We start from the raw sequence: 14,412 nt of genomic DNA, 5'->3' as shown, positions 1-14,412 counted from the left end.
CAATGAGCAAACACATTGTACCATTAGAACACTGGAGTGATAGTTGCTGGAAATGGGCCTCTATTCACCTTTGTAGATTTTGCACAAAAAACCAGGCATTTGCAGCTAGAATAGTCATTTACCACATTAGCAATGTATAGAGTGCATTTGTTTAAAGTTAGGACTAGTTTAAAGTTATCTTCATTGAAAAGTACAGTGCTTTTCCTTCAAAAATAAGGACATTTCAATGTGACCCCAAACTTTTGAACGGTAGTGTGTATGTGTATGTATGTATGTATGTATGTGTATATATATATATAATATATATATAAAATTTTTAACACAAGGTAGGGATGATTTTCAGGGAAGGGCTTATATTTCAAGCCCTTTCCTAAAAATCACTGCTAGGCTTGCCTGCATCCCATTGCTTTCATTGCGACCGGTGGCTGTAGCATTGTATCTCCTAAACTATGCTAAATATTTTTAAAAACATTACACTCCCAAGTTCAGAAAGAATCATAGAATTTAAATTGCTAACAAAAAAATGACATTTTTTTAAGCCGTAAATAATTATAAAAAAATGTGTCACTTAAGTGGTTAAAGCTCCTGCAATGTATCAGGAGCGGGTTGGGTGGTTGGCTGCCAGAGACCATCCAGGACCCTGAGGAGAAGACATAAGCAATTTATATCAGCTTTTGTTTTCTCTTTTCCAGCCTACAAAGTGCTCAATGAGTGCAATCTAGTGAATGGAGGAAGCGGCAATCCTTTTCCTCTATTCTAGTGATCATTGGCAACCCTGGCATGGCAATCCCATGGATACCCCAATTACAGTGGAAAAAAAATAACATTGTGAATGTCCTCCAGAGATCTTATAGACGTCATGTAGGTTTAAAAATACTGTGTATAGGGGGGCGTGGCCTGACGGAGCCGATGGTAGCCGCGTTCTAAGAAGCTCCGCTATCAAGCCCGATTTACAGCAACACAAAGCCTGCCCAGGGTGAAGAAATACCGCTGTACACCAAAAGAAACTTACCTCCAGCTGATGGCATCCCGCAGGAGGACCGGGAAGTCCGGACCGAAGCGCCTCACTGACTTCTACCCGGCGCGCGACTCGGAGGGGGGGGAAAATGGCGGAGCCAGCTTCCACCAGCGCCGGAGGAGAAGAGGAAAAGCAAACAGAGGGACCGCAAGCGGTAAGCAGAGGCAGCTTGCTGCTGGCCCCGTTACACTCCGCTCACACTGACAGTCCCAAACACATCGAGACCGCAGATAAAAACACCCCAGAAGGGAGAGAAAGCGCGGAGCTCCTGGAAGCAGCCGAGGGGGAGGGGGGGGGGGGGGGAGGAGGAGGGGGAGCAGGCGCCATCTTCGCCTCATGACACTTCCAAACAGAATAAAGAAAAAAGAGCTATAAGCTCTCCTAGCAAAAGCCCTGACAAGAGACGCCCCAGGAAAGACCCCCTGCAAAAGTATATAAGCAGTCAGGCAGAAGACAGTCAAGTGAGAGAGGAGGTCATTGATCCTTTATTTAATATAGAATGCTCGGACCAGATGGCATCACAGAGTTTTATTAAAGATCTCGTGATTGCCTTGAAAAGCTCAATTAAAGGTGACCTCACAGCTATCACAAATAAAATCGACAGAAATCTCAATGAAATAGAGGAAAGAGTCGATCATTTAGAGGGCAAGACCGGAGAAATAACGAACTCACATAACGAGCTAATTGACGCTCATTACAAACTAGAGGAAGAAGTATTGTACCTAAAAAACAAAATGGCCGACCTCGAAGATCGAAGTCGACGGAATAACATTAAAGTCAGAGGCATATCGGAAACAGTGAAGCCGGAAGATCTAAATGACTTTGTGCAAGAGTTAATCAAAACCCTGCTTCCCACCTCAAAAAAAGAAGATCGCATCCTCGATAGAATTCATAGGCTCCCGAAGCCCAAAAACATCCCAGAAAATCTGCCGAGGGATGTCATAGCCAGGGTGCATTTTTTTCACACGAAAGAAAATCTGATGAGGGCAACAAGGAGCATAAAAGACCTCCCTCCCCCTTACAACAGTATAAAAATTTTTGCCGATTTCTCTCAATCCACAATGGTAGCTCGGAAAAAATTTTCAAACATAACAAAAGTGCTGAGGGAAAATAACCTCACCTATAGATGGGGCTTCCCCACCAAACTCCACATTAATAAAGACGGGAGGGTTGTTACGGCTTTAACCTATGAGGAGGGTCTGCGCCTCCTGAAAGAGTGGGACCTCCCAGAACCCCAAGAACGCCAACAACCATACATCAATAAAGAGTGGACACGTAAAGAGCACCACAGACCAAACAAAGCCAAAACCACCCACCGCTGAAGCTTCATCTCACAAGCAGACCAAGGTCTGCGTCATATCCCTGGGCACCACAAAAAAGAAAGGCTTGGGCACAGGCAGAACTTTCTACCCCCAAACAAGACCTCCCTAGGGTCTCAGAACCCAATAAAGGGCAGGTCCCTCTTTGTTAAATTTTAACCAACGATGTTAACGGTAACGCAAGTTACGCCTTACCGCACCTGTGAAACCTTCCTTTACCTCGTTACAAAGTTCCTACAGGATTTTCACACACTCTCGTCTCAAAGAAAGTCTCTAGTTCGTCCCTCAAAAACCTCAGGTCCTCAAGACCGAAACAACCATACATTTAGAATTCTAGGATCGCCTCCAGAGAACCAGCCCAACTTCAACGCACCGTTCCAACTTGCAAGATGGGAATAAAAATAATTTCCTTAAATACAAGAGGCCTCAATTCACCCTTCAAAAGGTCCTGCTTATGGAGAGAGGCCATCTCATCTCATGCGGACATCCTCTGTGTGCAGGAAACGCATCTGAAAGATACAGACCATCCAAAGCTAGCTCATCCGTAGTTCTCCAGATGCTTCTTTGCCAATGCATCCAAGAAGAAAGCCGGAGTCATGATCGCCGTTAATGACTCGTTGGATTTTCAACTCCTGGAAGAAGTTAAAGACTCTGAGGGTAGATATCTGATTGTAATATGTAGAATTGAAGGTTTCCTCGTCACCCTGGTCAATATTTATGCCCCTAACACACAACAAATTAGATTCTTGAACAGAGTGACGAGGAAAATTAGGAGGGTCCAGAGGGGTTCATTGTTGTGGTGTGGTGATTTCAATGCAATCAATGATAAATCTATCGACACCAGCCATCCGCTTAGGAACAGGGGAACATGTCTAGCATCCTGGTTGCAGGAGAATGAATTATATGATGTTTTTAGAGCGTTAAATGTTAACTCTAAGGAGTTTACGTTTCATTCCTTTAGGCATAGCTCTTCCTCGAGAATTGATATGTTTCTAACCGACTTTCACATGCTAAACAAATCCCTAGAAGCCAAAATAGGGGCAACAACTTGGTCGGACCACGCCCCAATATCGCTTAAACTAAAAATAGGCCCCATAATAAATAGGTCCAGTACATGGAGAAACAACACCTTCTTAATGAAGATCCCAAAATTTCAGAAAAAAATTAAAGAAGCTATAGAGGAATATTACTACCATAATGACAGCCCTGATGTATGCCGCTTCACTTTGTGGAACGCACATAAATCCGTAATCAGGGGTGTTATGATTCAGCAGGGATCCATCTATAAAAAAGAAAAAGATTCCCTCCTAAAAAAAGCCATGGAAGATTTAAAAAACGCAGAAAGTGCTGCCCGGTCTAACACCACTCCTCTAAATAGCAGACTCATAAGAGAAGCCAGACTCAAAGTGCGCAACATGTTAATTGACGAATATGAAAAAAATTCCTAACGTATGAAAACCACCTACTACACGGAGGCCAACAAAAACTCAAAGTGGATGGCTAATAAAATCAAACAAAAAAGAACTAAAACCAAAATTCCCTTCGTATTTGACCAAAAAACTAAAAATAAGATAACCCATCCCAAGGACATAGCAGAGGAGTTCAGGAAGTTCTACGAAGAACTTTACAACCTCAACCAAAACCCGAAAGTTCATCCGCCCTCGGAGGGATCCATAGAGGCGTTCCTTTCCAAATTGCAACTACCTAAATTAAATAAAGATCAACTCAAAAAGATGAACTTCGTCATCACCCAACAAGAAATCCGCCAGGTCATAGACAGTTCCAAAAAAGACAAAGCTCCGGGCCCTGACGGGTTCTCGAATGAATATTTCAAAATATTCAAAGAGTCATTAATCCCCCACATGGCAGACACGTATAACAAAGCGATGCAGACAGGCTCCCTCCCAGCTGAAATGCTACAGGCTACTATAGTAACCATTCCCAAGGCGGGTAAGGACCCATCAACCCCGGCTAATTTTCGTCCGATATCTCTTCTGAATAGTGACACTAAAATTTATGCAAAGATTTTATCCCTGAGACTGCTGGAGGTCACGCCTGATCTTATTCATAGCGATCAGGCAGGGTTTGTTAGTGGAAGACAGACGTCAGACGCCACACGCCGCTTGATAGACATAGTTGCCGAGGCAGAGGGTTCTCGATTGCCTTCTCTGCTCCTAACTTTGGACGCGGAGAAGGCTTTCGACAGACTACATTGGGGTTATGCCTTCTCGACTCTGAAGAAGTTCGGGCTCGAAGGAAATATATTGAGGGCCATCCAGGCACTTTATAAAGACCCATCAGCAAGAGTCCTTACCAATGGAATCTTGTCAGACCCGTTTCGAATAACGAACGGGACTAGACAGGGGTGCCCCCTATCACCTACGCTGTTTATTTTGACAATCGAACCCCTAGCGGAAGCTATCAGAATGAACAACAGAATAAGGGGCATCCCGTTAGCAAGCAGGGATCAAAAGATAGGGCTGTTTGCCGACGATATAGTGCTGATGCTGACCTCCCCACTAAGCTCCCTTAGAGAAGCGTACAAACTACTGGTGGACTTTGGAGATCTGTCGTACTACAAGGTCAACCCATCTAAATCTAAGATCCTTTCTATCAACCTAAACTCTAATTTGAAAAAAATTATTAAAGATGAGTTCCCATTTGAGTGGGACCCGGGAGGCATTCAGTACCTCGGCACAACAGTCAGTCTTCCCATAGCAGAAATGCTAAACAACAACATGGCACAGCTTATACAAAGCACCGGTCACGATTTGAGCAACTTCAGAAAAATGGAAGCAACCTGGATGGGCAGAATAGTTACCTATAAGATGATGATATTGCCCAAGATTTTATACATATTTAGGACAATCCCATTGAGATGTAATCCCAAACTACTTAAGGACCTACAAAAACAGCTAATGTCCTTTATATGGGAAAACAAAAAGCCCAGAGTAGCAGCATCCATACTTTACACCCCCAAAAGAAAGGGGGGCTTGGGTGTCCCCAATATTGCAGCATACTATAAAGCTAATATTATTCAACAAACAAGATCTTGGGGGATCTCCCAATTAGGAACTAGCTGGTTTTCCATAGAACAAGAAAGTCTAAAAGGAGGTACCCTGAGAGACCTACTCCTGATTACATCTCTGGATCGGAAAACCAACCCAATCAGAAACCCAATAATAAAAAACACACTAGAAGTCTGGAAACTTTTACTTAAGACCACGAACAACTTCCCTCTCAGATCGCATGTGCCCCTCCCAATTGACAGCATCGAACTAGAGCCTAATACTATAAACACAAAATCCTGGAGACAAAAAGGAATAAGAATGATTTCAGATTTAGCAGCTGGACAAACAATAAAACCCTTTTATCAACTCCAGGAAGACTACGGCCTGCAAGGCGGTGACTTCCTCCTATACTCACAACTCAAAGGTAGATGGCCCGATTTGGCATTCAAGGGAGCTCCCCTTCCAACTATCCTAATTAATCTTATCTTTAAGCCTTCCCCCCCATAGGATTCCCTTAAAAGATTTTTACGATATATTCTGTGGTGAATCCAAATCCCAACCAAACTGGGAAAAAGAAATAGGAAAACAATACTCAAATGAACAATGGTCACAGGCATACAAATGGGCAAACAAGGCAACTCTATGTGCTACTCTGATAGAAGTACATTACAAACTAACAACCCGCTGGTATAGATCCCCAGTAAGGATTTCAGATTTTTTTCCTGCCTCTTCTGACCAATGCTGGAGACAATGTGGACAAAGAGGCTCTCTACTACACATATTCTGGAGTTGCCCAAAAATCAATATGGTGTGGAGGGAGATCTTACTCCTCATCAAAACCCTGACTGGAATAGTAATAGCCCCGGAACCGGACTTAGCTCTACTTTTATTAGGAATAGAGAGCATACCCACAAAATTTAGGAATCTCATTACTCACTGCTTCATGGCCTATAAGCTCTTGATTGTAAGGAACTGGAAATCTAATAACATCCCCTCCATAACCAATTTAATACAGATGATGGAAGATCACATGACCATGGAAAAAATTCATGCTATAAGAGAAAACAAAATTCCCAAATTCACAGAGTCATGGGACTTGTGGATAAAACATTTCTGTCCACACCAAGTTCAACTTAACCTACACTCATAGGCCCCTAGCCATACCATCTATATGGACGTGTCCAGGAATTCTTTTCACTTAGAGACATATGAGGAACCTCAAACAGATGCGAGAGGAGGAGTGCGTGGAAAAATTTGTGTTATTATATGATTAAACATGGAACATCTTCCCTTCTCCCTCCCCTTCCTGCATCCCCTCCCCCCCTTCCCCTCTCCTTCCCAATCTTCCCAGCCCCGTGTTCCCTTCTACCCTACCCCAATGTTACGTATTAGCATTAAGAACAATTGTTTGTTTAAGGAGTTTTGACAAGTTGATCATACACTACTACCTGTCGTGTAATAATCTGCTTTACTAGCGTAAACCATCAATCATTGTATGGAATATAATGTAATACAAATTGATGTTGTCAATCCTACCTTTTCTTCAATAAAAATGATTGAACATTAAAAATACTGTGTATATATACACACGTAAGAAAAAGTTGTAGAATTATATAAATATTTTAAAAAAGGGGAAAAAACTACCTAAAATGTCGCCATAGCCACCCTGTAATCCAAAACTAAAAAAATGTATATATCAAAATGTCTGAAATAAGATGGGGAACCTATTCCTGTACTTTATTTTAGTGTTAAAATGCAACCCTAGTAAAACAAAAAAAAAGGGGTGGAAGGTATTAAAAACACAATACAAAGTATATGTTAAGTAAAAAAAAATGCAGCAAAAATAATTTTGGTAACACAAAAAAAAGACTAGGGCCATAAGATCTCTGAGTGTCTGGTTCTTTATGACCAAAAAACTCTGGTCATTAAGGAGTTAATATTGTATAGAAGTTTCCTTCCAAGCCATCATTTTATTAGATAAAGATACCATTCATAGCATTAGAGTGCATTCTGCTCTCATGCAGATTTGTAAGACCCCAATGCTTGGCATACCTGTAGTAGTTCTTCCTCTACTTGAAATTGCTTGTTGACAAGGTCTTCACAACGTCTCAGAACGTGCGCATCTTAGTGTTTGTCATTAAAACATGTTTTATTTCACATTGGAAGAGTGCTGCTGACAGGGATCTCACCCACCACTTGCACGTCCTTTTCATAGATACCGCGTTTCTACGAAAATAAGCCCTACCCCGATTTTTGGGAAAGGCTAGGAATATAAGCCCTCCATAAAAATGGGCTCTAGCTAAACTACATAAAACACCCAGCAATACTCACCTAGCCAGTGGCGTCCCTCGCTCTGGTTTCCGCTCCTGCATCAGGCTTCTGTGTCCTCAGCGTTGACACAGCACTCTCTTTCTGGTGACGGAGCTTTGAATACCCCGCCTCCAGCAAGCGAGTGGTGTGATTGGCTGAGCCAGCGGCGCTCGTGATCCAATTAGAGCTGGCGCTTGATTATTCAAAGTCCTGTCACCAGAAAGAGCTGAAGAAAGTTGTTCAGGACCACCTATTTATTGCACTATACGACCTTGAGCACAACTTCAAAGTTTACATGTAGCTGCACTTAGGTCAATGGGTGCAGTATGGGGTGGGTTGCTATATAAAAAAAATAAATTTGAATCCTTCCTTCCCTCCCCATTCTTTATAAATACTAAATCCCTAACAATTCCCAGAGAACCCCTTTAATAACGTGTTATAAAATCACCAGGACTTGTGTGTAATTTTAATAAATACCAATATCACTAGAATGCTTTCGCTTTTCAGTTTGGGTTTCAGATTTATGTGTTCATTTCCTTATTATTCTTTGCTTTTAACAGGCAGAAGCTGCCCGAGACAGTAAGCAAAACCCCATGATCCAGAGGAACAGCTCCTTTGCCTCATCACACGAAGTTTGGAAATACATCTGTGAACTTGGCATTAGCAAGGTAAGAGTCAGAATTAAGACCCATTTTCCAGTACTGTATCAAAGAGTTCTGACTTAAAGGGGTTCTTCAAGTATACAAAAAAAAAATGTAAATGCCTGGTCCTGATATAAAATAACAAAAGGAGCATTAGTTACCTCTCTTCTATCCCTGGATAGCAGCAGAGTGGCTCTGGTAAAGACCCTGCTGTAGGCACAAACTGGAAGTCAGGTGACCGTTGCAGCTGAACGGAGACCGCAGAGTCACCGCCCATTCTCCCAACATCTGCGCTCACATCCTGGGTGCTAGAATGCTAGGAGTGCGGAGCATGATGCTTTAGCGGTCACCTGACTTCTGGTCTATGCTGACAATGGTGTTTTTACTGGAGCCACTTCGCTGTTACCTGGGGAAGAAGAGCAGTAGGTATTGTTTCTTTCATTACTCTACATCATACCCGGCCATTTAAATTTTTCCTTTTTTTTTTTTAAAGGACCCTTATCTATTCATCAGGGTAGGGATTGGCTACAAAAAACATCCTGTTGAATTCAATGGTATCATGTAATACTTCAATTTTTTTTCTATGGTGGTGCAGCAGTGAAAATAAATGCTGCTGTGCCTCCCTTTTAGTTATAGCAAGAGGACACCTTGTGCTCAGATGTAAAAAGAAACCTGGGCCACTGCGCAATGTGCACAGCTGTCTGCCTCCTGCAGCAAAACAGCTCCGTACATAAACCTGCTGTCCCAGGGAAACAACTTATCAGGCGGTCCCGGCGGCAGAGCCCTATTGATCTGCTATTAATATCCAGAAGGGAGATAATCCCCTTTTAGGAAGTCAATTGGGTTTAGTGTAATAATTTATAGGAAAACTCGGTTGAAAAATTACGAATGGATTCTAGCATACCCTTTGTGAGCTGGCATTTTTTTTTTCTTTTTTAATTGCCTGCTTTGTTGCTTAGCGACGGTGTAAATAAACGTCACACATTCGCAATGCAATTGCTTATGTACTGCGCTTTATTATACGCTCATAGAGAATAGGGCTCTATTGCACTTAATATGCAGAAAAATACAACATACTGCGGGGGGGGGGGGGGTTCTGCGCGTCTTTTATGCTGTGCATGTGCGCAAATATAAATGGATAAATGACAATCAATGTACTTTAATTGGATCCACTCATCGCATATTATGTACTTATACATCGCGTGCATAACACGCGATTAAATTGCGCTCGCATGAGCTTGTCCTTTGGCAGCTTATAGCTGGTGTTGTAGTAGGGGTTTTACATCGTAACCCCTAATGCTGCTAACACAATGATACATTTGTTTTTCCCACACCAGGAAATAGGTGGCTCTTAGTAGATACACTTATGTAACAGCAAAGCTTCTCCTTGGGTAGGAAATAGAGATGAGCGAGCGTACTCGGAAAAGCACTACTCGCTCGAGTAATGTGCTTTATCCGAGTATCGCTGTGCTCGGGTCTGAAGATTCGGGTGCTGCTGCGGCTGACAGGTGAGTCGCAGCGGGGAGCAGGGGAGAGCGGGCGGGAGAGAGAGAGAGAAAGATCTTACCTCCGTTCCTCCCCGCTCTCCCCTGCAGCTCCCCGCTCCGTGCCGGCACCCGAATCTTCAGACCCGAGCACAGCGATACTCGGATAAAGCAAATTACTCGAGCGAGTAGTGCTTTTCCGAGTACGCTCGCTCATCTCTAGTAGGAAAGGGTCTAATAGTGAGACTTAAAAAATAGTTTGTCATATGATCTGACTAAAAAGAAACAGTAGACCACTTGTATTGTGACGGCCTCTAAGTGGTTGTCACAAAATACTGGCTTCCATAAGCAGAATCTCTGTTCTCTTAATGGCACCTATAGGGCAGATGAATTTTCCTGTGACCCTGCAGGATTATTACATGATCTCCACCCTCTAATTTAAGGGTTATCTTGGTTAGTTGGATTAATACTCTATATAATTCTTTTTAATAAGGTGTTTTACTAGTATTATAACATTATTTTATTTTTTTTACCTTCTTAGGTTGAACTATCAATGGAAGACATAGAAACTATCTTGAACACATTAATTTATGATGGGAAAGTAGAGATGACCATAATTGCTGCTAAAGAGGGCACAGTTGGCAGCATAGATGGACAGATGAAGCTTTACCGAGCAGTGAACCCAATCATCCAGCCTTCAGGCTTGGTGCGCACCCCCTGTGGTCTGTGTCCGGTAAGTTAGCAGCAGCACTATTTTATGTTTAATGTTGAAGGCATTATATGGTGGAAGAAAAAATGTGTGCCGATCATCTAATTACTAATGGTCTCACTGCCAAGTACCATATTCATTGCTAGATCATAAATGAATAGTATCTGCCATTTACATGCACTTAAACTATCCAGTGAAGAGTTTTTGACACTTAACCATTTCCCATCCAGTTTCCCTGCCACCCACACACTCCCCAACTCTTAATTATTTTGGGTGGAACATTGCTTTGTGGATTCCTTGGAATTACTCAACAGCAACACACAAAATCATTGTGACATTTCATTATTAACATTTTTTTTTTGAAAATTAAGGCTGGGTTCACACGGGGCGTATTCCCGTCGGAAATCTCACGGTTTGGCCGCAGCAAAAACCGCGAGGTTTCCGCCGGGAGAACCGGCTTTGAAGCTGCCAGGCCGCTCGCTCTTTCGCTGCGGCCGGCGCTCCCATAGAGGAGAGCACGGCCGCAGCGGAATGAAAAAAAGAATGGACATGCTGCATATTCTGCAACCGCGGCAGCGGCTGCCGCCGCCGCGGTTTCGGACGGACTTATCGCAGCGGATTAGCTGTCCCGTGTGGACGAGATTTCTGAGAAATCTCGTCCACATGGCTGGCTAATCACGAGATTAGCGGCCGCGGGCGGATTTGCCGCTGGGAAATTCCGCACGGCAAATCCGCCCTGTGTGAACCCAGCCTAAAGGTATTTCACATCTGGAAGATCATTTGTAATAATCCTGTAAAAAAATAAATAAATAAATATCCATCTCTATGTCTTATTTTTGAGAGATGTCTTATTATACTTACCTAGCAGGCACAGTTTGGGTCCTCCCGCTGGTCTCTAGAACTCCAACACACTTGCTGCAGTCCTCGGCCACCCACAGAGGATCGCTTCCTGGTTACGGGATTCATAAATCAGGAAGCGATGGCTGTGATTGAGCAGCATTCGAGAAACAGCCAATCAGTGCAGCACTTGGTGAGCCAATCGCAGCTATCGCGTTGTGGAGGCTGGATTTATGAATTGACTAAGCCACGGCATTGATTGGCCAATTCATAAATCCTGCCTCCACAATGCAGTTTGGTTCTCGAGCGCCGCATTGATTCGCAGTGTTCGATGAACCAATCACAGCCATCACATTGGTTCATCGAGCACTGCATTGATTGGTTCTCAAGTGCTGCTCATCTAATCATAGCCATCACTTCTTGGAGGCGGGATTTATGAATCCTGTAACCAGGAAGCTATCTCCTGTGGGCGACCGAGGACTGCAGAAAGCGTGCTGGAGCTCTGGAGAGCAGAGGAGGACTCGGACCAAGCCTGCTAGGTAATATATATTGTTTTTTGTTTTTGTTTTTTACGTAATGCAGTTACCACTTCTTTTTAGGGTAGGGCTTATATTTCAAGCCTCCCCAAAATCACTGAAAAATCAGGGCAGGGCTCATTTTCAGGGTAGGCTTTATTAATAGAGAAACTGGGTATTAAGCTGCAATATCTGAGCACTGTCCTGCATACTGTAATATATACATATTAGTTAGAAATGTGTCAGACCTCACCCGAGGCCAGGGCTATATTGGGAGTTCTTAATGTCGGACGAAGTCCAACATTGGATTTGAAAGGGTTAAAGTCCCTTTCTGCTCTTGGACAAGCAAAGCTGGCTAAACTGCTCCTCTGACTTCCTGATGCACACTCTGCTTTGGATGCATAGGTAGTCTAAGACATTACATACTGATCTGAGTGGCCAGCACTGGTTAATCAAAGCAGGTGTAGCGTCTTAGACTCATGATGCATACTAATGCAGAGTGTACATCAGGTGGTCAGAGGACTGGATTGGTCATCTTTGTTTGTCCAGGACTGGAGGGTCACTTTAATTGTATAGCTTGGTGCTACCTGGGTTACAAGGACTAAGTGCTTAAGGACACATATATGATCAGTTGCTCTCCTCATATCCACGTCTCTGCATTGTGATTCTCTGTTCACAAAGCTGCTGAGATAAATTTGCTTTTTGCCCGCTTGTCAGGAAAGTAGCAGTATCATGGCAGTATAGCTGAGAAGGTTCCCTCTGCAGTAAAGGACTCCATACACATTAGACTGAAGGTAATGTAGATGGGGGATTTCAACCAAAACAGTCAAACATTTGGTGAAATTTAACAGCGAACCATTGATTCAACCGACCAATGACAGACAGTCCTCCTCTAGAAAGAAGTCAGCCATGTTTGAAAATTTAGTCCGATAGTCAAATGAAAGATCTTATGTTGAAAGAATGTTCAATGACACCATCCGATGGATGAAGTGTCTTGTTGGGAACATGTTTGGCCAGTTTGAACAACTGAGCCGGCCAACGCAGGCTCCAATGTGCATGACTTCAAACGCAAAATGAACATTCACTAAATGATCGCTTGTTGAATGGTGGTTCAATTAACAACCGGTGTAAATTTAATATGTATGGCCAGATTAAGAAGGAACTATATATATGGCTACCTGTCAGAGGGGGAAGGAGACTGATTCTGCCCAGAGCCCACCAGCAACAGCAAGCAGGACACATGGAATCACTGAATGGGATTTAACACTTTTTTTTCTCATTTTATCCCTCTAGGTATTTCATGATTGTCACGAAGGTGGTGAAATATCTCCATCTAATTGTATATATATGACAGAGTGGATGGAGTATTAATGGATTGTGCTATTAAAAATACTTGAATATTGCAAGATAGTCAGCATCCCCGGATCAGCGCTGACTGGACACACTGCGCTCCTATTTATTTTAGTATTTTATTCTATTTGCCACTTGGTGAAGAACTATTGGGATGAAGGTCTCAACAGAGTAACAATGCAATTTTATTTACAGGATTCCATTCTCCCTTTGTACTTAGAATATAAGAAAATGCCTCAAATAATTCCTTGAATCGTATTTGCTAAGTAGCTATGTAGCATTCCTGGTTATATCTGTGTTAATAAACTTACATTACATGGTCCATCTCACTCGGTCCTGTCCCCCCTGATTTTAGAAAGAGACATTTCAGTCTTGCACATGGATTTTGTACGTTCTATTTGTCTTTCCAACTTCACAAAGTTGCTTCATTTTTGATACAGTAGAGTGATTTAAAAAAGGGAATGGTTACAAACTTGTAACTAGTCTCCGTGAGTCTGTATCGGTGAGAACGCTAAATAAGGGAGCCAAAAAATAGGGCGATATCATAATGCTATCAACAACATCTTAGTGTTTTATTATTCCCATAGTGGATATTAATGTGGAATGTGATCAGGGTTCATAGCTTATTGCTTAGAGCCCATTCACACTGGCATATTTTTGTCCCTGTTCAGGGCTCTTTCACAGAGCGTATATCGGATGTTGTTTTCACGGTCGGCCGATATAAGCTACCATCTGAGGCGTAAAAACCTGTGAACAGGCACACAAATCTAATGTTTGTGCGCCCGTTCAGACGGCAGGGGCCCCGGTGCATATACGCCGAGGCAGCCATGCCATTGTCCCTTTCCCTTCCCTCCCCCTTGCTGGCTCTCCTTCTCTGGCTGTTTGCAATGGGAGGAGAGCTAAGATCCTGCCCCTTGTCCGCAGCCAGCAATGGGAGGGGACGGGGCAGAACTTATCTCCGCCACTATCCCGCCCCCTTCCATTGCAATCAGCTGGAGGGGAGAAGAGGAAGGGAGTTTTGCAGTGACGCTTTCCGACAGGAAAGATAATTCCAGGATTATCTTTTGGGCCCGACGTAAGGCTCCCGGCGCTATATTGGCTCAGCTGGGCTTTTTCACGTCGCAGGAATACGGCAATGTGCTCTGATGCATTGGAATCCAATGCATCAGATAATGGCATATATTGGCCAACCGTGAAAACGGAAGGCCGATAGTGGCG

At 43.1% G+C, this 14,412-nt stretch overlaps 1 protein-coding gene across 1 annotated transcript in view; it reads left to right on the top strand.

Annotated features, from left to right (window-relative positions):
* Positions 1 to 14,212, top strand: part of POLR3F (RNA polymerase III subunit F) — a 28,329-nt gene extending 14,117 nt beyond the window's left edge. Inside the window, exons 7-9 of the mRNA XM_066595772.1 lie at positions 8,219 to 8,326; positions 10,325 to 10,516; positions 13,138 to 14,212. Of these exons, the coding sequence (XP_066451869.1) occupies positions 8,219 to 8,326; positions 10,325 to 10,516; positions 13,138 to 13,215 (378 nt within the window). The 3' untranslated portion in view covers positions 13,216 to 14,212. The remainder of the gene's footprint in view (positions 1 to 8,218; positions 8,327 to 10,324; positions 10,517 to 13,137) is intronic.
* Positions 14,213 to 14,412: the final 200 nt, after the last annotated feature.

This window comes from Eleutherodactylus coqui, chromosome 3, assembly GCF_035609145.1.
Source record: "Eleutherodactylus coqui strain aEleCoq1 chromosome 3, aEleCoq1.hap1, whole genome shotgun sequence".
Taxonomy (NCBI): domain Eukaryota; kingdom Metazoa; phylum Chordata; class Amphibia; order Anura; family Eleutherodactylidae; genus Eleutherodactylus; species Eleutherodactylus coqui.
This window is presented reverse-complemented; position numbering and strand designations above follow the sequence as displayed.